This window comes from Alnus glutinosa, chromosome 3, assembly GCF_958979055.1.
Source record: "Alnus glutinosa chromosome 3, dhAlnGlut1.1, whole genome shotgun sequence".
Taxonomy (NCBI): Eukaryota; Viridiplantae; Streptophyta; class Magnoliopsida; order Fagales; family Betulaceae; genus Alnus; species Alnus glutinosa.
In genome coordinates this window covers 29,005,690-29,030,455 of record NC_084888.1, presented here as the reverse complement: position 1 = coordinate 29,030,455, position 24,766 = coordinate 29,005,690, and the positions used below count along the sequence as shown (strand labels likewise).

At 38.9% G+C, this 24,766-nt stretch overlaps 1 protein-coding gene across 1 annotated transcript in view; it reads left to right on the top strand.

The window, feature by feature from the left end:
• The window catches only part of LOC133862980 (ABC transporter C family member 13), an 89,803-nt gene that overhangs the window by 11,677 nt on the left and 53,360 nt on the right, over positions 1-24,766 (top strand). The window contains exons 10-22 of the mRNA XM_062298931.1: positions 6,327-6,387; positions 7,127-7,214; positions 8,509-8,627; positions 16,425-16,522; positions 17,245-17,311; positions 19,764-19,881; positions 20,001-20,117; positions 20,275-20,355; positions 20,435-20,689; positions 21,936-22,037; positions 22,124-22,191; positions 24,051-24,182; positions 24,301-24,448. Of these exons, the coding sequence (XP_062154915.1) occupies positions 6,327-6,387; positions 7,127-7,214; positions 8,509-8,627; positions 16,425-16,522; positions 17,245-17,311; positions 19,764-19,881; positions 20,001-20,117; positions 20,275-20,355; positions 20,435-20,689; positions 21,936-22,037; positions 22,124-22,191; positions 24,051-24,182; positions 24,301-24,448 (1,454 nt within the window). The remainder of the gene's footprint in view (positions 1-6,326; positions 6,388-7,126; positions 7,215-8,508; positions 8,628-16,424; positions 16,523-17,244; positions 17,312-19,763; positions 19,882-20,000; positions 20,118-20,274; positions 20,356-20,434; positions 20,690-21,935; positions 22,038-22,123; positions 22,192-24,050; positions 24,183-24,300; positions 24,449-24,766) is intronic.

Sequence of the window (24,766 nt, the reverse complement as noted above, 5' to 3'; positions counted from 1 at the left end):
GTGCAGTTAGAGCCCTTTTCGACATTGCACGCACTTCCACACGCTATTGGAGTTTCTACGTGCTTCCACGCACTCCACGCTCTAGGAGATCGATTCACGCGGAGACAACACCCCACCATGCGCCAACAGGCCTGGATGCTTAATCAGCATGTCATCTCACGTGCCACAGTACATCTCACGCGCCACACGTGTGTCAATCTGGCCCTGTTACCAATCCGGTTCAAACCAGTTCATGGCTTTTTCAGGCCGGTTCAACCCAGATCAGGCCTTTCTGAACCGGTTCAACCTGGTTCAGTCTGGTTACAAAGAAGTCTCAGCTGTTTCAAACCGCTTCAAGCCCTTTTCAGTCTGGTTCAACCCGGTTCATGGGGTTTTAGCCCATATTTAACTGGTTCAAGTTGGTTTCAGGGCCCAACCCACCTCAGTTGGCCTAACCAATTCGCCTTTGGTTCAACAACCTGTCGTTTGGGTCCATTTTGTACGATGTGTTGTTTTGTTCATGGTTATACGACCTCTTGTGTGAGTCTTCATACCCAACGACATGTCGTTTGGTCTCTCCTCCACTGACATTACACAGAGCCGTTGGAAAAATTGACTGCCACAGATAGAACACAACGATTTCTCTAGAAAACACCTTAGAACTCGCCATCGAGCCTTCTCACCCTTATATAATAGGCTATCGTCCACCCAAACCGATCAGGATGATGATAGTCAATCCTAAAAAGAGGTGCCGATGGCCCAAGGCGCTACTGGCACAGAGCAATGCGGAAAGCTCGTTGGCACAGACCCACATGAAACAAGACTTTAGACGTTTTGAAGCGATGATGGTGGCCGAAGACCCAAAAAATTCTATAGCTACGGCAAGCGACACAAATGCGAAACAGGAAAACGAAATAAAAAGAAGAGGAACAGATTACTTTGAAACCAAGTTAGAATAATTGAAGAAAGGACGAAAAGCGAGAAGTAATCGAAAGAAGAAGAGAACTGTCTTATTCTTCTATATAGTTCCATACAATTGCATAGGTTTAAATAAAAGAGACATACGGACTATTATGGAAAGAAATAATGACATATTACGATCATAATAATAATTGGAATAAATCAAGGAGGATCCAATCATAGCATATCGGTAGTTTCCATTTTCAACATCTTGGACAACTTTGTTGAAGATGGAAAGATTCTCTCCCTGATTTCTCTCCCTAATTTGATTATTCCTTTTCATATAAGGTTCTAGGTTTTTCCTATTTAACCAATGTAGCCGTATAGCACTATAATCAAGTAATCAAAAAATTAGAATATTTCTACTTCTCTATTTTTCTACATGGTATTAGAGCTATAGGCTAACGCCAACATTCGATCCTGTTGATTTTGATTTTCTTCATTTTTCTTCTCTTATTGTTTAGTCTCTGATTTTCACACAATATCAGAGGGCAAAACGATATGTGAGAGTACATTATCTTGCCTACCGTGTCTCTGTTTTGAACATATTGTAGGATTCTTTGGTTATGGGAAAAGCATCCTCTTTTGACATATTGTAGACTTTGCTGTAGAATTCCTTTTGCAATGTAGATCGTTGGGGATTCTTGAAAAAAAGAAAAAAAAAAAAAAGGGAAAAAATCCGGATGGGCTTCCCTTAGCACGATCTCCAGCGTACTCTTCGGCATCCTATTGATGAAATTTCCTCTAGAGACTTCTCCACCGGCCTCGTCTGAGTTGTCTCTCTCAACCTCCTGCTTCACGAGCTTTTTTTCCGGCGGATCTCACCCCAGACAGCAACGTTTTGCCGCACCCAACCACACCTTGGCCAACTGTCCAACCACCAAGCCTCCGTCGTTTCCGTAAGTGTTCAGATCTTAAAGGCTCAAGAATTACACTTTGCATTGCAAATTTGTAGGTAGTCCAACAAAGATCTCTCCGAAGTAGACTTTGGTCTGTGCGGTTGCTATGTTTTTATTATACAGGTTGTGTAGCTTACCTAAAGCGTGAGAAAAGAGAAAAAAGAAAACAAAAGAAAAGAAAAGTAAAAAAGAAGAAAAACAAAAAGAAAAGAAGTCGAGATCTTTCTATGAAGAGTTTATTAGGAAAGATGGCCCATCTTTTCCATCTTTTCCCTGGAAGAATATATGGCGTGTTAAGGCTCCAACAATGGTGGCTTTCTTTGTATGGTCAGCAGTTTTGGGCAAAATATTGACGCATGATAACTTGCGTAAGAGGAATGTTATAGTGATGGAGTGGCGTTGTTTGTGTAAGAAGAGTGGGGAGTCTATTGATCATTTGTTGCTTCACTGCGAAATCACCGGGGATCTTTGGAGCTACATTCTTATTTTATTTGGGGTAGAGTGGGTTATGCGACGAACGGTGTTGGAGTTGTTGAATAGTTGGGGGCGGCGATTGGGTATGGTCGTGCTAAAGAAGCTCGGCGGTTAGCTCCTCTGTGCTTATTGTGGTGTATTTGGAAGGAGCGGAATGCACGGCTCTTTGAAGATGTAGAGACATCTATGGTGGAGCTACGAAAGCGGTTGCTTAATACATTGTATATTTGGATTGCGTCCCATCATAGCTTGAATGTTTTTACTTATGTAGACTTTTTAAAATTATTCTCTGTTCGTCCCTTTTAGGGGTTATCTTGTATACTTCCCGTGTATAAGAGTTGCGCCCTTCTGCGTTTATTTTTATAAATTGCAATTACTTATCAAAAAAAAAAAAGTCGAGAAAAAAAAATAAAAATTCAAAAGCAGGCAAGCTGCCCATATTTTTGGCCCTTTGTTGGCCGAGTTATTTGGTTTCTTGTTGTTCCTTTGTTGACCCAGACCAATTTTTGGCAATTTGTTGGCTCAATGTCTTCAGCCTTTGTGGTATTGTTTAAAACCCATGCCCATTTCTGCCCATAATTAACTTTTATTTTGGCCCATAGTTGGCCCATCTTTTTTGGCATTTGTAGTATTGTTTAAAACTTATGTCCATTTTAGCCCATAGTTTGTTTTGATTTTGGCCTATAGTTGGCCTATTGAAATTTAGGGCGCATCTCCGATCACCGAAAATGGGAATAGAGAGTCAGGTGACCTCCCATAGTGAGAATACAACTCTCCATGCACGAGGCTCAAGATGCCGGGAGACTTGTTGGAGATTTTGTGGCCTTCCTACAATAAGTCTAAGGGGCCCGTCAGAAGATATTATCTAGACACCATATGTGAAGACAAGAGAACAACTTGTGAATGGAGAAAACTTGCAAATATCTTTGACAAAAGGAGTGTCTAGTAGTGTTTTTCATTTAGGTTTTTATGCAAGCTGAGCATACGAGACATCTATGACTCAGCTTGAGGGGGAGTGTTGAAGATGGAAAGATTCTCTCCTTGATTTCTCTCCCTAATTTGATTATGATTTTATTGTAATATTTTATTATTCCTTTCCATATTAGGTTCTAGGTTTTTCCTATTTAACCAATGTAGCCTTATGGCACTATAATCAAGTAATCAAACAATTAGAATATTTCTACTTCTCTATTTTTCTACTAACTCGCTTTCTCTTATTAAGGACCGTCCTCTCACCTCGCCCTTATGCATATAATTTCATTCCTTATTTTTTCTTTCCAAGTATTTTACACTCATCCAACTTAACCTTCGCATTTTAACTACGCACATTATAAACTGATTCCTGAAAATCTTTTGATCAGCTTTGAAGATTTTCACTCTCGAGGCAAGTTTGAAAAGAGTTTCAATGCTACTTTTGTCTCTCTGATTCCAAAGAAGAATGATGCTGTGGATGTGAGTGATTTTCGGCCTATCAGTCTTATTGGGGGAATTTACAAGATTATTTCCAAAGTCCTTGCGAACAGGTTTAAATCAGTGTTGGGTAAGATTATTTCAAACACCCAAAATGCGTTCATTGGTGGTCGACAAATCTTGGATTCAGTGCTTATTGCTAATGAATGTGTGGATAGTCAAATCCGTTCAGGGGATTCTAGGTTGTTGTGTAAGCTGGATCTGGAAAAGGCCTATGATCATGTGAATTGGGACTTCTTACTTTACTTATTACAACGTTGTGGCTTTGGGGAGAAATGGAGAGCTTGGATTCGTTTTTGTATCTCTACGGTGAGATTCTCCATCCTTGTCAATGGAACTCCGACGGGTTTCTTTACTAGCTCTCGCGGGTTGCGACAAGGTGATCCTCTGTCGCCTTTATTATTTGTGGTGGTTATGGAGGCTTTGAGTCGGATGCTGGCTGCTGCGATGGAGCAGGGTTCGATGACAGGCTTTACTGTGGGACATAGTGAGTCAGAGGCAATAGTAGTGAATCATTTATTGTTTGCTGATGATACGTTGATTTTTTGTGGAGCGCAAGAAGAACAAATTCGACATCTGAGGTGCATTTTTCTTTGTTTTGAGGCAGTTTCGGGATTAAGGATTAATTTAGGAAAGTCAGAAATTGTTCCTATTGGTGAGGTGGAGGATGTTGAAGGGTTGGCCCAACTTATGGGTTGTAGGGTTGGATCGCTGCCTATGACATATTTGGGTATGCCTTTGGGTGCCTCTTACAAGTCTGTTCTTACTTGGAAAGGGGTGATTGAGAAAATGGAAAGGAAACTGGCTGGTTGGAAGCGTATGTATTTGTCAAAGGGCGGTCGGTTGACTCTTATTAAGAGCACGCTGTCCAATATCCCCACGTATCTCTTGTCGCTGTTCCCTATTCCTTTGAGGGTGGCTAATCGTCTTGAAAAAATCCAGAGGGATTTCCTATGGGGTGGCATAGGGGATGAGGCCAAATTTCATTTAGTGAAATGGAACAGGATTTGTACTCCGTTGCATTCAGGTGGGTTGGGAGTTCACAACCTTTCCCTGTTTAACCAAGCTCTTTTAGGTAAATGGTTGTGGAGATATGGTAGGGAGAGAGAGGCTCTATGGCGTTTGGTGATTGACGCCAAATTTGGGAGCATAAAGGGTGGGTGGTGCTCTATTGAGGTGTCGGGTTCCTATGGTGTAGGGGTTTGGAAATATATTAGGAAAGGGTGGGAGAAGTTTTGCAATTATGTTCGGTTTGTGGTAGGGGATGGATCATATATCAGTTTCTGGCATGATCGGTGGTGTGGGGAGAATTCTTTGAAGCTTTGTTTTCCAGTTCTGTATAGTCTTGTGAGGAACAAAGCGGCTATGGTGGTAGATAATATGGCTGTTCATAATGGCAATATTCATTGGAATGTTTTCTTTACGCGGCAATTACAGGACTGGGAGTTGGAGATGGTGCTCTCTTTCTTTGAGCGGTTGTACTCCACTCCGATTCGACAAGGAGAGGGTGACAAGTTAGTTTGGAACCTCTCTACAAGGAGCTATTTTGAAGTAAGGTCATATTATGAAGCACTTAGTCGGAAAGAAGGTCCATCATTCCCGTGGAAGAAGATATGGTGTGCTAAGGCTCCGACAAGGGTGGCGTTCTTTGTATGGACTGCAGCTTTAGGAAAAATTTTGACTCATGACAATCTACGAAAGAGGAATATTGTGGTTATTGAGTGGTGTTGTATGTGTAAAAAGAAGGGGGAGTCTATTGATCATCTGTTACTTCAGTGCGACACCGCCCGTGAGCTTTGGAGTTTTATGTTTTCTTTATTTGGAGTTGAATGGGTCATGCCACAATCGGTGATGGGTTTGTTGACTACTTGGGGTGCTTTTCGAGGGCATGGCCTAGCAAAAAATGTTTGGCGTTTAGTTCCTCACTGTGTTTTGTGGAGCATTTGGAGGGAGTGGAATGCGAGGCTTTTTAAAGATGTCGAGACTGTAATGGTAGTTTTAAGGAAGCGTCTTCTTAACACGCTATATCTATGGATAGCTCCCCATCTTTGCCACCTAGGTGTTTCTACTTTTGTAGACTTTCTTAATTTATTAGTTGTTCCTCCTGTTTAGGGGCTCTCTTGTATACTTCCCGTGTATTAGGGTTGCGCCCCTCTGCGCTTTTTATTGAATTTTAAATTACTTATCAAAAAAAAAAAAAAAAAGATTTTGCTTGCAAAGTACTTCAATCTTAATAAATTCTATTCCAAATGTCCACTTTTTTCTGTTGGAGGGATATTGACTCTCTATACTAAAAATGAGGTTACCAAATTATGATCTATCACTAACAGGGGTGAGGAAAACATAAGCAGTTTGGTTAGCAACTGGTTCTGCTGGGGAGAAGTTCTCAAAGAAATCTTGCATTTAATTCAGTTTTCAGTTTTACAGCATTAAGAGGCAGACTCTGCATTAATGTTTCACTGATTTTTCTTAGTAATGACTTCTTTATGAAGTTTTAATTGGTTTTATACCTCTTATTATGGAATTTCTGCTTTCTTTTATTAGGTTCTGGGCATTTGGATGGCTATGTTCTTGCAATATCCTTGGGGCTCACTTCTGTCTTTAAGTAACTCTCTTGAACTTTTAATGATTGTTTTATATCTTTTTATTTTCCCTTTTCTTGTGTTTCGCATTTCCAAGTTTTGCTTTTCTGTCTTAATTTTTAATGTTAATTGCGCAAACAACGTAGAAGAGAAACAGGAGTAATTCTGCCGAAAGGAACAAAATGCTCATGATAATTTTAGTCAAATAATAATTCTGAAGTCAAATTGAATTAAAATGGTTATAACCACATCAACAAGAAACCTGATAATTATTGCATTCACAAGATTCCTTGCTTTTGTTTTTTTTTTTTGGTCAATTCTGGAATACTTGATATCATTGTATGATGTAAGCCTTTTATTAACATGTTTTTTGGTGTTCATAGCAGTGTTATTGGGGTTCACTACTCTACTTGGCCGTGTCAGATTTAGACAATCATTGAATGCATTATTTATTCTTCTTAACACAATATAAACAATGTGAAAAATATTATTTCATTTTCCTTTGAAATCTTTTTTGTGTACCTAGTTTATGTTTGTTGCAAACATGATTGGAGGATGGCTATCTGTATGTATGGGACTGGCATATAGTTTCTTTTACCTTCACATCCTATGATATTTTTAATTTACACAACCCCTCTCTCTATCTCTCTCTCTCTCTTCCCCTGAGAGACATACTTAAATTGTGCTGTCAAATACTGTGCTCTTAATGCTGTTTACTATACTAACAGTAATATTTATTGAATGATTGTCCCAATTGTGCAGATCCTTTTTGGATACACAATACAGTTTCCATCTTTCCAAGCTGAAGCTAAAGTTACGATCTGGTATCATGACTGTAATCTACCAGAAGGTATGTCTTTTCCGTATTCTGTTTAAAGTGTATGAATATCAATTCATACAACTAACTGGAGATGACATAATTGCGAACAATCCTTAGACCTTTTGTAACAAATGACTGGTAAAGGGAGAAAAATCGGTTGTCTTTTATCTACTCTTTAAAGACTGTCTTTAATGTAACACATCACATATTTTAATTGAAATACTTTGGTTGTAAAACAAGGACTGGTGGTATCTATTGGCCATGTAATTATTAGTAGGTTTTGTACCATATTTTTGAAGTTATCACTGAATCTTAGGGTTCTAAGAAATACAAAATTTTGGGCATTCTGATGGAAAGTTTTTCACTTTGACAACATGGCCATCGTCTTGCTAAAATGGACCACTTAAAGGAAAAAGATAAGTTTTGTTTCTCCACCAGCAATGGCAAAATACCAGCTCGACAAAGTTCAAATGAAGGTGAAGCTTGGCAAGGAAATAATTGAGCTGGAAAAGGTTGTCATACATACTGTCGGGGATCAGATGATGAATATTGAGTTCTACTGATTGTTAAAATCACAAAATCGGGAGGGGGGGGGCTATGAATATGGGTCTATGTGCTAGTTGTGCCTCTCCATCTCATAGATTAAAGGACATAGTACTGTAGTCCTGTTTCATATTCTTGAACTCCATGTAGGTGTACTTATTAAAAGTAATATGAGGAGAACTTATTAAAAGTGGTCTGGCTAACGAAGACCTATAATTCCACTTGGTCTACCCATTATATTCATTTTATACTCGACATCAAATTGTTTGTACTGGTTTCCTGGTACTTGATTTGCACTGTTAAATAATCAGTTGATTTACATTTTGATTCTTTTGAATTTGGCAAAAAATAACGATTCATCCAGCTGATGCGCCCTTTTAGGTGGCAATGGATTGCTTGCTGTTAAATCCTGTATATGATAGTGCTTTACATTTTGAATTTCAACCATATTGTAGAGTTCCTTTTAGATACCTTCTTAATTACTCGTTATCTGTATTGATATCTTTATTCAAGGAAATTATTGCTAGAACCATACAGTCAGCTTGTAGGTTTACATCTGATGTGTGTTTAGGTGTGTTTTGGTGTTGTTGCTGGTGTCTTTTCTCCCCTGCCTCCCTCCCCCTCCTTTCGCCTATACTGTCATCTAGGTCTATGCATGTTACTGTTGCACATTCTTTTTTTTTTTTTTCAATAGATTCCCATTCCTTCTCCCCTTCCCCTTGTGTGTACCTGGCAAGAACTCACATGATTGCTTTATTTGACTTTTTATTCTTTTTTACAGTGTCTATGCATCAGCCTAGCAGAGCGGTCGAAATTTTCTGAGGGGGAAATTCAGACATTCATGTCCATAGATGCTGATAGAACTGTCAACTTGTGTAACAGTTTCCACGATATGTGGAGGTAATGGCTCTTGCTTTATTACTCCTTTCCTTTTGTAATTTAGTAAATTGACTATCATTAGTTTTGTTTAATTATTCTTATGCGAATGAATTGCATATTTTTTCCCCCTTTCCCCTGCGTTCTAAATATAGGAGTAGAGATCATTGCTACATTTGAAAATTATTTGCCTTGTTTGATAATGCTTTTTGAATGAGCTTTTTGCTTTTTAACAAAAAAGCAAACGCATTAACAAACAACCCCAAATTACAAAATACTCACAAAACACTCAAAATTACTTTCATCTTTATGTCATATTAGAACCATTTTTCAACCAAAAAGCAAAAAGCACCCCCTAAAAAGTTTTATGAAATGAACCCAATATTGTTTTTCAGTCTTTAGGTCTTCTTCTCAAGTGATGAAGTTCGAGGTGACCATGTTAGAGGATGCTACTATTTTTTTTGGAAGTTTGCATACACTTCTTAGCCTTCTCAATTTTGCAAATCTGGTAACGGAAATTAAATATATAGCAGATAGATATTTTATTGAGTATTTACTAGGCTCCCTGTCGAATACGTGCAAAACTCACCTCAAAAGTTTTCAACTTTTCCCTGGGGATGAGTTCGTTAATACATAGTTTTGAACGTATGCACTCAGGCCGCATACTGATCTCTCGTAAGTGGAAGTAATCACTGTAAATTATTGAAACAACTCCAGTAGAATGACTCAGTTGCCAGCCAAGCTTCCCTTGAACAATTTTGTCACAACTATGGATAATTCCAGGTTTATGTTATAGATGAGTATTCCTGAAAGGTGTTGAGAAGCAGCTAACCCAGAGGCTTCCTCAGTTGAACAAAGAGTTGCCAAAATGCTGTATATTATGTCAAACAACATATTTGAAGTTTCAGGTGATGGCAATTAACCAGTGACTAAAAGCATCTGTCCATATTCACAGCTGAAGAAAGAAAGAACCTGAATTCAAACAATTAATTAATGATTAAACAATAATTTTGCTATATTAGAAAGGGGAAAAAAAATCTGACCAATGATTCAGGCCACCTCTAGTGACTTGGCATAGTTGATGTCAGTATTTATTGAGAGCAAAATTGAGATGAAAGGCTTAAGTCTGTCCAGCACAATAGACCTGTGGATGTATTATGTTCCATTGGTTAGATGGCCTTCTTGATCAATTGCAGACGTGTTCAAAAGTGCATTAGTATTTCTGTGGGCCTCTGCTACCATGTTACAAGCAAGAAGTGAAAATGTTAAGAGTGTGTTTTACAGTTGCGGCACAGCCAATTATATCTGTGAAATGGTAATGAGCAATATAAGTGTTGTAGGCTACCTTCAGGAAGAATGGTGTAGCATATTTCTAGTTTTTCTAACAGATTTACATTTCGCAAAGCCCCTTGGTCTTCTTCTTCCTTTATTTATTTTTTATTTTTTTAAAGAAGCGAAATCTTTTAGTAGAACTACGTGGAGACAGTGGTATTGGCTATTAAAATAATGTGAATGAGGCATAATCAATAGGAAGCTTTTGTATTCCGGTTTTCTTTTTATTTCTTTCGGTGTTATACAAATTTTTTATGTGTCAACATGCAGCTCGTGATCCCATTTTCCTTCCGTTTATGATAATATTGGCCATAAAGTAAAAGGTTGAAGTAGTAGTGTTAATATGTAAATAGTCGGATCCAGTCCCGCTCTTTTCAAAAAACCTTTAGCCTACTTTGCTTCGCTTGTGTGGGAGGGAGGATGGGATCCTCCCTCCCTCCCTCCTCCTCTTCTAGTTCCTCTCCGGTCTAGGTTCTCTTAGCTTTTCTTCTTCGCTTGGGTCTTTTAGTTTTGGGATTTTCTTTTGTTGGGGGTAGTTCTCAGTGGTTGGGTTTTCCGGCGCGCTCGAGCCCCACTTGTGACCTCGCCGGCTTGTTCCGGTCCTTGCTGATGTCGCCGTCTCTATGGTTGCTGCCGCGCCGTTGTGGGTGGCTGTTTTTGTTCATGCGCTTCTTGGGTTGTAGATCTATGGGTTTTTGGGCCTCCTCGCCGTCCACGTGCCTCTCCAGAGGGCTCTCCGTCGTGGTCCGGCTCTTCTCCGCCGCCACATGCCGTTCCGGCGCGCGCGGCCATGGGTGTTTCTGTTTTTTGGGTGCTAGATCTGTGGGGTATGGGATTTCTCCTGCACACACGCGCCTCTACGATGGCTTCTCCGGCATTTTCCGCTTCTTCCGGTGGTCCTTCCTATCAATGGACAGCACAGCTGTCCATTATTGTTCATTATTTCTTTCCTTATTCTTTCCTTATTTCTCCATCTCTTATTTTGTATAGTTGGCATATATATATTTGACCGATTATGGTTTGTACGTATAGGGCTAGAATCATGCGGGACTTTATTTTTTCCATGTATAGCATTCATGTACAGTCTTTATAATAGACAGAACTCAAGGCTAAATTCAGCCATTCACATAATATTTTGTCATGGTATCAGAGCCCAATTACTAAAATTTTTTTCGCTTCCTGATTTTTTTTTTGGTTCTCGGCTTCTCGGTGGTTTCTCGGTTTCTCGGTAGTTTCTTGGTTTCTCGGTGGCTTCTCGGTTTCTCGGTGGTTCTCGGCCTCAGTCTCTCGAAATCGTTTTCTGAAGCTTGGGTTGGTGGTTTCGGCAGTCTCTGTGTGATTCTCGGTGGTTTTCTCGGCACTTCTCTGGGCAACAGTGTGGGTTGTCCCTCTCAGTGGAGTTCTCGGCAGAATCTCTCGTCTCGGCAGAGTCTCTTTTTCTTCCCTATGGATTCAGCTCCTGTGTGTGTTAAGTTTACTGGCACTAATTATGCTACTTGGGCATTTCAGTTTGAGTTCTTTCTCAAGGGCAAGGCACTTTGGGGTCATATTGATGGCACGGATGTTGACTCATCGTCAACTTCTGAAAAATCTAAGGCTGACGGGTCTTCTCCGTCCTGGGCTGTGCTTGATGCCCGTATCATGTCCTGGCTTCTTGGTTCAGTGGAGCCTCATATTGTCACTCACTTGCCGCCTCATCGCTCTGCTCAAGCCATGTGGTCTTATTTGAAGCAGGTTTATCATCAAGTTAATGATGCTCGTCGTTTTCAGTTGGAACATGAAATTGCCATGTTTCAGCATAATAGTCTCTCCATCCAAGATTATTACTCGGGGTTTTTGACTCTTTGGCACGAATATACGGCCTTGGTTACTGCGGACGTTCCTGCTGCCGCTCTTTCTGCTATTCAAACTCTTCACGCCACTACACAGCGTGATCAGTTTCTTATGAAACTTCGCCCAGAATATGAACCGGTTCGCTCCTCTTTACTGAATCGCTCTCCGGTTCCCTCTCTTGATGTTTGTTTTGGTGAGTTACTTCGTGAAGAACAACGTCTTAGTACTCAAGTTATTTTGGAGCAATCTCATGGCAGTTCTGGGGCTGCCACTGTGGCCTTCTCTGCCCAAGGCCGTGGACTGCCTATGCATTCTCGTCCGTTGCAGTGTTTTTGCTGCAAGGAGTCTGGACACATTGCTGTTAATTGTCCTAAGAAATTCTGCTCTTATTGCAAGAAGAAGGGTCACATTATCAAGGAATGTCGTATTCGTCCCTCGAATCGTCCAGCCCAGGCATTTCAGACTTCAGTTCTTGCCATGCCTACTGCTGCCCCTGCCGCCCCAACTGCACCAGATTTTTGCACTCCAGAAATGGTACAACAGATTCTGGTCTCTGCCTTATCTGCTATGGGGTTTCAAGGTAAACATTCCCCTAAACTCTGGTATGTGGACTCGGCCGCTTCTAATCACATGACTCCTACTCACACCGCTTTGCCCCATGTTCGGCCCTATGCTGGTAACTCTGTTATTCAGACTGCCAATGGCAGTTCTCTGCCAATAGCTGCTGTCGGAGATGCCTCTTCTACGCTCACTGATGTGTTTCTTGCTCCTCAGCTTTCCACAAATCTTATTTCGGTTGGCCAATTAGTTGAAAACAATTGTGATGTTAAATTTTCTGGTGATGGTTGTGTTGTGCAGGACCAGGTAACGGGGGAGCAGATCGCGAACGGACCTAAAGTGGGGCGTTTGTTTCCACTATTTTTACCTGTTCCAGTTTCGTCTCCAGTTTCTTCTATTAAGTCTTTTGCTTGTAATAATGTTTCCTATCTTAGTATGGTGTGGCATTGTCGTTTGGGCCATCCCAATACTCAGATTTTATCTCATGTATTGAATTCTGGTTTGCTTGGTAATAAAAACAGTTCTTCTTTCTCTCTTGAGTGTGCTTCTTGCAAACTTGGTAAAAGCAAAATTCTTCCCTTTCCTTTGCATGCTAGTCGGGCATCTCACTGCTTTGAACTTATCCATAGTGATGTTTGGGGTCCTTCTCCTGTGAGTTCACATGAAAAATTTAAATACTATGTGACGTTCATTGATGATCATAGCAGATTTACTTGGGTCTATTTTCTTCGCTCTAAATCTGAGGTCTTTCGTATTTTTACTGAATTCTTTGCATATGTTGCCAATCAATTTTCTTCTTCTATTAAAACATTACGCACCGATTCTGGTGGTGAATATTTGTCTACTGAGTTTCAGGCTTTCTTGGCGTCTAAGGGTATTCTTCATCAACGTTCATGTCCCTCTACTCCTCAACAAAATGGAGTAGCCGAACGTAAAAATTGTCATCTTCTTGATGTGGTACGTACTCTCTTGTTAGAAGCTTCTGTTCCGTCCATGTTTTGGGTCGAGGCTATGAAAACTGCTACTCACTTGATTAACCGTTTACCTTCTCAAGTTCTACATATGGAGTCTCCCTATTTCCGCTTATTTGCAAGCAGCCTAGTTATGATAACCTTCGTACTTTTGGTTGTGTCTGCTTTGTTCATTTACCTCCTCATGAGCGACATAAATTGTCTGCTCAATCTGTCCGTTGTGCTTTCTTGGGATATAATGTGTGTCAAAAGGGATTTGTTTGCTATGATCCTATCTTACATCGTACTCGTATTTCTAGGAATGTTATTTTCTTTGAAAACCAACATTTCTTTCCTGTGTCCTCTCTGTCATCGTCCTCTATTGTGGTTCTTCCCTCCTTTGAGGAGTGGCTCTCAGATCTTCCTCCTATCAGTTCCCGATTTAAACCAGGTATTGTGTATACAAGACGCTCCCGCCCATAGCCTCTTCCGGTCGCTCACCCGGTATCTGATCCTACCGCGCTCCAGATTCAGTCCGTGGCAACATCTCCTGAGCCTTTGGTTCGTCGCTCTTCTCGAGTGTCTGTACCTCCGGATAGGTATGGTTTTTCTTCTTCCAGTGCTGACAGTTCTATTTCAGCCCTTACTGCTACATTGGCCACTTTTGATATTCCCAACTGTTACTTACATGCTGCCCATCATGATTGTTGGCGACAGGCTATGCAGGAAGAGATTGCTGCTCTAGAGGCCAATCACACCTGGGACATTGAGCCCTGTCCTCCTACTGTTGTGCCCCTGGGATGCAAATGGGTTTACTCGGTCAAAGTTCGATCTGATGGAAGTTTGGACCGTTACAAGGCTCGGCTTGTTGCTCTTGGAAATAATCAGGAGTATGGTGTCAATTATGAAGAGACTTTTGCTCCAGTGGCTAAAATGACAACTGTTCGTACGATTCTTGCCCTTGCTGCTTCCAATGATTGGCCCCTACATCAAATGGATGTTAAGAATGCTTTTCTCCATGGGGATCTGAAAGAATGTATTTACATGAAGCCACCTCCAGGCTTGTTTTCATCTCCGACTTCACATGTGTGTAAGCTTCGTCGCTCCCTTTATGGTCTCAAACAGGCTCCGAGGGCCTGGTTTGATAAATTTCGCACCACTTTATTGCAATTTTCATTCAAGCAGAGCAAGTATGACACCTCTTTGTTTCTTCGGAAATCGGACATGGGTATTGTTCTTCTCTTGGTCTATGTTGATGATATTGTGATCACTGGTTCCGATTCTATTTTACTTGACCAGCTCAAAACTCATCTCTCGGGGTCCTTTCATATGAAAGATCTTGGTTCTCTCACATATTTTCTTGGTCTTGAGGTGCATCGTGGTCCCTCCGGCATTTCCCTCAATCAACATAAGTATGCTAGTGACTTGGTGGCTACAGCTGGTCTTCAAGAGGCTTCTTTTGTTGATACTCCCATGGAATTAAATGTCAAGCTTCGCCAAGAGGAGGGTGACTTACTTGCTGATCCCAGCCTATACCGACAGTTGGTGGGAAGCCTCGTTTATCTCACCATTACTAGACCGGACATTTTCTTTGCTGTTCAGCAAGTCAGCCAGTTTCTTCAGGCTCCTCGTCATCTACATTTGACTGCTGTCCGAAGAATTATACGCTATGTTCGCGGTACTTCTGCCCGTGGCTTATTCTTTCCTGCCCGCAATTCTACTCGTCTTGCCGCTTATAGTGATGCTGATTGGGCTGGTTGTGCGGATACTCGTCGCTCTGTCACTGGTTGGTGTGTGTTCTTAGGTGATGCCTTGATCTCCTGGAAAAGTAAGAAGCAAGACAGAGTCTCTAAGTCATCTACGGAATCTGAGTACCGCGCTATGTCTCTTGCTTGCTCAGAAATTATTTGGCTTCGTGGTTTGCTTGCTGAATTAGATTTTATTGAGACCGAGCCTACACCTCTACATGCTGATAATACCAGTGCGATTCAGATCACGGCCAATCCTGTCTATCATGAGCGCACCAAGCATATTGAAGTGGACTGTCACTCTATCCGGGAAGCTTTTGAAGCTAGGATTATCACTCTTCCACATATTTCCACTGATCTCCAAATTGCGGATATTTTCACCAAGGCGCTCACCCGTCATCGACATTGCTTCCTAAGTGGCAAATTGATGCTTGTTGATCACCCTGCATCAATTTGAGGGGGGCTGTCAATGGACAGCACAGCTGTCCATTATTGTTCATTATTTCTTTCCTTATTTCTCCATCTCTTATTTTGTATAGTTGGCATATATATATTTGACCGATTATGGTTTGTACGTATAGGGCTAGAATCATGCGGGACTTTATTTTTTCCATGTATAGCATTCATGTACAGTCTTTATAATAGACAAAACTCAAGGCTAAATTCAGCCATTCACATAATATTTTGTCACTTCCGGCTGGTTACGCGTCGATCCGGTTGCGTGTGTCTACACGCGCCACTGTTTTTTTTTTTTTTTCCCTCCTGTAGCTCTGGCTTTTCTTTGTATTTTGGGTTTGCTTTTTTGTATCTGGGGTATTTTTGTGTGGGTTTTGGGGGTTTTCTTGGGTTTGGGAGGTTTTCTTCTTTGGGGTTTTTTTTTTTGTACGAGGGGGGGTTACTTTGTATCATGGGTCTTATTGTATCTTGGGGGGTTCTTTTGTATCTTGGGTGTTTGATGGGGGGTTTCTTTTGAATCTTAGGTTTTATTGTATTTTGGAGGATTTCTTTGTATCTTGGGTGTTGGATGGGGGACTCTATTGGGTTTTATTTTATTATGGGGGTACTTTGTATATTGAGTGTTTGTTGGGGGGTTTCTATTGTTTCTTGGGTTTCATGTGGTTTTTGGGTGTTGTGAGTATGTAGTTTCTTATGGGTTTTCTTGAGTTTTTCATGTGGGCTAGCTAAGTTGCTTTTGTGTATACTTCCTGTGTACTTAGGGGCGCCTTACGCTTTTTTAATGAAATTTTCTTACTTATAAAAAAAAAAAAAAAAAAAAAAATGTAAATAGTCTCTTCACGGCTATTATTCTGTCTGTTTCTTAGAATCTAGACTCTGAGCTTATTTGTGACTTGATCTTTTGTAATAGTTTTTGAACCACTTCAGTTTGATGACTGTTTCAGCTTGCCATTGCAAATAGGAGTGGCTTTGTGTCTTTTGTATATGCAAGTCAGATTTGCTTTTGTCTCTGGAATTGCAATAACCATCTTATTGATACCAGGTATGTATATGCAGTGTCCTAATTCTCAAATGACATAGGTAATAATCAGCCATGTTTTTTCTATTATTGGGTTCAATACTAGGGTAAACATGCCTTTCATGACCCGGAACCCAACTTCTCATTGACAAATCTGAAACTGTTTTAGTACAATGACAGATATTAGACTCTTTACGTTTCTTAATAAGACCAGAAATCTAAAATGAACTCCTAATTTGACTATTAAAATAAATCAAAGGCCATTTATAGGCCCAATATCTAAATAAGGCTCACATACTAAAAGATTGAGATCAATGGCCCACAATTATGCTCTCATGTCCAACAATGATTAGATGAATAGAAATACCCTTGACTCACAAATCTATTGATGCATCTATGAATACTATTGACATCTCAAAATTATCCTTGAATATTTGTGTAGAACTCCTACCAACATATTTTGATACATTAAAATCAATATTCTTTGTTTACATTGTTGACATGCTGTTAATACGTTTGATGTTTTCTAATTTCATAATGTGTATGAATGTTGGTGAGATCTGCCCATTGTCAATATATATCAATGCTTTCATTTTCTTTTTGGTGGGTTCGCTGGTGATTATCTGCCAGTTTAATTCTCTGCATTTGTGGACAGATCATTGTCTGGTGTTGCACATTTCTAAATTGTTGCAACTTACTTTTTAGGAACAATATTTTATTTTGTGATTGAATTTTCTTATGTGCAGTCAATAAATGGATTTCTAAATTGATTGCGAGGGCTACTGAAAAAATGATGAAGCAAAAGGATGAGAGGTAGAAATATCTTTTATCTCATTCTCCATAGGACTACTAAAGTTTGTAAGAAAAGAAATAATTGTATGTGTCTATGATACATGCAATAGATATGTTGTACGGTTGAAGTATTGCATAATACTATGCAATTTGAGAATTCGAGTCCCTATGAATCATATTAACACTTCTTTCTGCTTTGGGTTAAATTTTGCTTTATCAGTTGGACTTGAGGTGTACCTCTTTTTTTTTTCCTATAAAATTTGATCCTCCACCCCCCCCCCCCCCCCCCCCTTTTTGGGGGGGGGGGGGGGGGGGGTGGGGGGGGGTTGATACGTATGTGTTGGAGGACATTTGTGCTCAAACATGCCGTAAGAACACAGAAGGTGCTGTTCTTGAATTATTGTCTTTTTCACAATAACATAGATTGAATTCAAATGACCTGTCTTACCTACTCAGAGGTAGGCAACCATAAAATCGTATGTATTCATGAAGATCTTGTGAAGCACAAGTTTAAAGATGCTTGGTGGAATTTGAGTTCAAGTGGTTGTTAAACCACCACTAATTTTACAAGCTTAAACTGATAGGAAGAGATGAATTTAACCATTTATATTCTATCACTCCCCCTTACGTGTGGGCTCATATTTCCCCTTAATAGGTGGGACACAACATGTGGGATACTTTAATTTAAATGAGAGGTGATTCTATGTTAAATCACTACTTTTTCCAAAAGCTTAAGCTTAGCTCAAACTCACTTTTTAAGAGGTGAGACCCAACACTTGGAATTTTTTAATTAAATGAGGGTTGTGGGGGGGGGGGGGGGGGGGGGGGGGGGGGGTTTATAGGATTTAAAGATATTTTGTATAATGCTGCCTACCTCTCTGTAGTGCAGTAGCTTGAATATATATAGAACAATATGAGAAATACAAGTATACATCAACTAGGACTGTACCACACAGTCGTGTACTCTAGAGACTAAAGTAGTATAAATTAAACACTTCACTCTTCTGATAAGATAAAAGAGATCTAACTCTTATCTAACTCTATCACAAACTAACTCTAGATAGAAGAGATCTAACTCTTATCTAACTCTATATCTTTAGAATCACAAACTAACTCTACATCTTTAGAAGAGTCCTCAGTTGAAGAGTTGTTTGTTCCAATAGGGTTGAATTGAAGGAGTCAAGGTTCAAACTCATGACTTCTGGCTTTGATACTATATTAAACCACCACTGATTTCACAAGCTTAATCTGATAAGAAGAGATGAATTTAATCATTTATATTTTAACAGTAGTTTGTAATGATGCTACAAACGTTGTTTACGTGGAGAGAGAAAATTCAGTTTATGCATGAGTGTTCTTATTTTGAATTTATAGATAGGTGCTCTTTTTTTCTTTGAATTAGGGGCTTCATGTATACGTCCTGTGTACTATGGGTTGAGCCCTTCTGCGCTTTTTGAATATACTTATTAAAAAAAAAAAAAACAGTAGTTTGTATTTGTTTTTTTTTTTTTTGATAAGTAAGAAGATTTTATTAAAAAAGCGTAAAGCGCCCTAAGTACACATGAAGTATACAGAGGAACAGCTCAGCTAGCCCACAAAAACAAAGGAAAACCCCAAAACAAAGAGAGGCCCCAAAAACCCAAAGGAACAGCTCAGTAGTTTGTATTTGTTGGAGAACCTTCGGAAAGAACAAGAAGAAAGCTTGCTTTTGGTCCTTTCAATCTTTTGGTTGTAGTTCTAATATTTATCATTATCATGAAAGTTTTCTGTATATGTGTATTCTTGCATGATTGTGTGTATTTATTCTCTTTGAAACCTTCTTCTGTTGAAGTCAATTCATATGCTTATATTTTCTGTTCAGCTCAAAGAGGTACTTTGTCTATTAGTATGTGTAGCTTTTAACGGTGTTTGGCTATACCAAATGTAATCTTACTTTTTAGTAATCAGATAACCCCATTCCTTTCCGTTCTGTAGTCCTAACCCTTAATTTATGACAATATCAAAGCAGGTTAACTCATACATCTGGCTTCTTTATTTTGTTTGTTTTTTCACTTTTTTTCTTCTTCTTCTAGTTCACACTATTGTATTAGCCACAAGGAATAGCCAGTATGTGACACGTTTCTAGCAAAACATAGTTTTTCTTGTTCTTGTCTTGCAACATTATGGTTATCTTTCTCTAGTGGTTTAATGATTGTTCAAAATTTTATCTCCTTTTATGGTCATAATCAAAGGAAAGCTGGTGCTTGCATATCTGGGAAGAGATTAATAATCTAATGCTTTATGCTGGACATGGAATTTTATAGCTTGATTTGGGCTGTTAGTAGCCTCATGTATCTGGGATGAGTTCGCATTAACAGCTGTAACATCAACAATTGCAAGGATAGCTGTTGCAAATATAGAATCCAATATCATGTCTTTTAGAAATATTTTATTGTTTAGAATATTTACATTCAAATAGTTTGATACTTAATAGGATAAGAAGGACTGGTGAACTTCTGACGCATATTCGCACTTTGAAGATTTATGGCTGGGAGCTTCTTTTTTCTAGCTGGTTGATGGAGACGAGATCTTCAGAAGTGACACATCTAACTGTATGATTTGTACTTGTGCTCTTTGAGTACCCGAAATTTATGCAATGGATTAGACAACTTCCATCTTCCCATACCTAAACAAGTTCTGAACTGTAATAATTTGATTGTATTTTTTTTAGACGCGGAAATACCTGGATGCCTGGTGTGTATTCTTTTGGGCCACAACACCCACTCTTTTCTCCCTGTTCACATTCGGACTCTTTACACTCATGGGACATCAGCTTGATGCTGCAACGGTATGCTAACTGTTTCCCAAGCACTTGTGATATCTTAGTGACCCAGTATTGCTTCCTATTTGTTTTTTCTTCTTTTTTCTTTCTTCTGTGTGCATCTCCTTTTATCAATGGAGTTATTATCAATAAAGTTGATCTCTCTGAAAATCCTTAATTGCAGGTCTTCACTTGTCTTGCTCTGTTTAATACCTTGATATCTCCTCTAAATTCATTTCCATGGGTCATTAATGGACTCATTGATGTGAGTTCTCCACGTCCCATTAGTTTTGAAGCTGAACTCTATTGTGCTTGGTGGTTATTGATTGATTTCTTCATGCCAGGCCATTATATCTACTAGACGATTGAGCAGGTTCCTCGCTTGCTCTGAGCGCAAACCTGAGGTGGAACAAACAGCTGATTCTCCTTCACCAATTTCTTTGGATGAACAGTCTGAAGCTACCTTTAGAAATATGGCTATTGTTATCCATGATGCATGTTGTGCTTGGTCAAGCAGTGATGAAAAAGAATTGAATATGGTGTTGAATCATGTGACTCTAGACCTCCCAAAGGGTTCCTTTGTTGTAGTAATTGGAGAGGTCAGACCTGTACCTGAATTTTTTCAAAACTCTGGTCATCCATTACTACATATCTAGTCTCAGTATTTTGGTAACATAGTCCTGAACTATTTTTGTTATGTGCTTAAAAGTTGGACAATAATTTTTATGTTTTACCAATCCCCGAATCTAAGCTAATAAAAAATGGTGATTTATCATTTCATCAATATTCTAACACTCTCACGTGTGGGTCTTGACTTCTTCCAGTGATTTAGGCTCAACATGTGAAATTTTCAAATTTTCAAATGGGATACCTACTCTCATAACATTTTAGATTGCAACTTCTCTCAAAAGTCCAAGGAAATGATGAATTTAATCATAAACTAGAATGCTCTAATAAAATTTCATAGTGCCTTGTTTAATTTTCCACCTATCTATGATAGATTTTTTGTTTGCTTTAAGTTCATTATGTTCATGTCTAGGTAATAGTTTTCATTTCAAATCTATCATGGTACTGCTACTGCGTATGATTCTAAATGATAGTTTTTATAGATGTGTCATCATAAACTTCAATCCCATTGTAGAATTTGTTAGTGAAGGTCCGTGTATGCTTTGCATTGTCTGTCAATTGTTTGCAACCCATATTCTTTTTCCCCAGCTTGTGACAGATTGTTAAACTCTTAAGTGCAATATATATGCAATTAAGACCTCTACTTTCAGGCAGTTGGTGCCTCTCATTTTGTGACTTTGTATTGCTAATGACAATGGAAGTTGATGGTTTTGGAAAAGTCAAGAAGCTGCTTGGCCACTTCTGATTTCTTGGCCAAGATCTTCCAGTGCAACATCTGGAGCATGAAAAAAAAAAAATATTAACTAAAGCTTTTCTATTAGTTGTATATGTAGATACATGAAATGGAGATTATCACTCTGATAAGCATTAAATCACCAATTGTCTCGAAAGCTTAAGTTGATAGGAATTGATAAATTTACTTATTTAATTTATATTCTAACACTCCCCCTTATTAGGTGAAGCCCAACATGTGGGATATTTAATTGAAATGGGAGGTGAATTGTGGAGTCAAGGTTTAACTCATGATCTCTGGCTCTGATACTATGTTAAACTACCAATTGTCCTAGAAGCTTAAGCTAATAGGAAGTGATGAATTTAATAATTTAATTTATATTCTATCAATAAGTAGTAATTTTTGAATTATGAATCTCATTTGCTGTGAATTCCATATCAAGATTTACTACATTATCCTTCACCCAGCTAACCACATGTATTCAGGTTGGTTCAGGTAAATCATCCTTATTAAATTCAATTTTGGGAGAAATGCACCTTCTTCATGGATTAATACATTCAAGTGGATCTATAGCATATGTACCACAGGTTCAAAGCTTCTCTGCACATTGGTTTACCATATTTACAGTCAAATGAAAGTTTCTTATGTTTGCCTTTTCTGTTTGCAACTGTAGGTACCATGGATTCTATCTGGAACAATACGAGATAATATATTGTTTGGAAAGAATTATGATCCCAGAAGGTGTTATTTTGCCAACAATAATAAATTTTTTGATCTTGATTTTCCTAATTTTTTTTTGATAAATAATTTTATCTCATTGGAAAGCTCAAAGGGGCACAACCCTAGTACATGAGAAGTATACAAGAGAGGCTTCCTATTAAGGAGAAAAAGAACAAAAGTCCAAAAATCAGAAAAACTAGAAAAAAGCAGACTATTGTATGCCGCTATCCATGTATAAAGGGATTTGAACATAACATTCTTTAGCTCTACCACCGAAATCTTGCAATCTTCAAAGCTCCTTGTATTTTGCTCTCTCCAAATATACCACATTACGTACAAAGGTGCCATCTTCCAAACTTCCAAAATGTTACGGCTTCCTAATTGACCTCTCTAACTAGCCAACAACTCTATTACCCTTTAGGTATGATCCATTCAACACCAAAAAGACGAAAAAGTGAACCCCATAATTCTCTTGCTACTTCACAGTAAAGATTAAGATGATGAATGGACCCCCCACTCCTCTTGCACATATAACATCAATCCATCACTATGACGTTCCTCTTTCTCAGGTTATCCAAAGTCAAGATTTTCTCTATTGCCGTCATCCGCACAAAGAAGATCACTCTCGAAGGAGCCTTAGCTATTCAAATACTCTTCTAAGGAAATAGGGAACTAGTAGGAATCAACAACACATTATAAAAGGACATCACTTCAAACTTTTGCCTTTTGGAGGGGATCCAACATATTTTATCTTCACTGCCTTGCCTCAATTTGATATAATTCAAAAGCTCAAAGAAAGAACTGACCAAATCCACCTCCCAATCATGCACTGGTTTGGTAAAAGATATATTCCACTGAAGATTTCTATTAAGGAGCTGCATATCATCCGCCACCCACGTGTCTTTACAACACGCAATACTAAACAAGTCCGGAAAAGTTTCCTTCAAGAGTTGGTCCGCACACCACAAATCATGCGAAAACTTGATCTTGGACCCATCTCCCACCTTGTTTCTAACAAAAAAAAAAACTCCCCACCCCCTCCTTATATTTTCCACCCTCCCACTCCGAAGGGACCCACTATCTCTTTGGAACACCTATCTCCCCTTATGCTATCATATTTAGTTTTCACCACCGATCTCTACAAAGCTTTGCTCTCCGTAGCGTAACGCCATAACCATTTTCTCCGGAGAGTTTCAGTTAAATTGAATTAGAATTCTTACCCTCAAACCATTGGATAGCCTCGGAGAACAAATCTTCAACCAAATTAACTAAATGGAACTTAACTCATTTCCACCCCATAAAAAGTCACTTTGAAGTTTTTCAATCTGATTAGCCACTCCTATAGGAATGGAGAAAAGGAACAAATAATAAGTAGACAAAAGTTGGAAAGAGTGCTTTTTATCATAGTCAACCTACCTCCCTTAGATAGATAAAGCCTCTTCCAACTAGCCCAACGACATGGAACAATACGATTCCAAATAGATGTAGCCTTATACGAAGCTCCCAAGGGAAGACCCAAATACTTCATTGGCAAAGATGCCACTCTACAACCAATAATAGGAGCCAAACTTTCTACATCACCCGCATCTTCAACGGGAACTAAGGAAAGTCTATATAGTCGAATTCTGGTAGCTAATGAATGTCTGGATGGTCGATTTTTCCTGATATATTGACTTCATTGACTTTATTAAAATTATTCTGATTCTATCAACAATACATATTTTCTTTTCCCTCACCATTTAATCTCGATGTTGTTATTTGCACATCTTATTTTCTCATCTTCGATTGTTCTAAGTCCTAAAAAATCAGAAATCATGAAAATTGTAGTTATCCACATTGACAACTATAGATACATGAATATTTTTCTACTCCTTGAGCAGATACTCAGATACTTTACAGGCATGTGCACTGGATGTTGATATTTCGTTAATGGTTGGGGGAGACATGTCTTATATTGGAGAAAAAGGAGTGAACATATCAGGTGGACAGAGAGCTCGTCTTGCTTTGGCGAGGTTATAACATCTTCCATGCCCACTCTAGCTAGCTTCCTAACTACCTGATTCTTTTTTCTTTGAAATTTCATATGGGATTCTTTTCAAACTACAACTTGTAACTTTGTGCTATGAACAGGGCTATTTATCATGGCTCCGATATTTTTATGCTTGATGATGTCCTCAGTGCAGTTGATGCTCAGGTTGCTCATCGGATTTTATATAATGCAATTCTGGGTCCTCTTATGAAGCAACACACGCGTGTACTTTGTACGCATAATGTTCAGGTGATTCCCTTTAAACGTTATGGTTTTCTCAATATATCTACATGAGTTAAGTAAACATTTTATTTAGATTGATATGCAATTGGTAGATAAGAAGAATGTTTTGTGAGAGAAATTTATTGTACATATGGTTAGTTGTGAAATATATACACACACACACACAGACCACTCAGTTAACTGTTTTTGTTAAAATGGATGGAAAAAAGAGCACATGACACGTATGTGCATATTTTGGACTTGAAATGTCCAAATTGTCTTTCCATGGGTGAAGTATGTAAAAAGAAAAAAAGGAAAGAAAGAAAGAAAAAGGAGGGGGGTTAA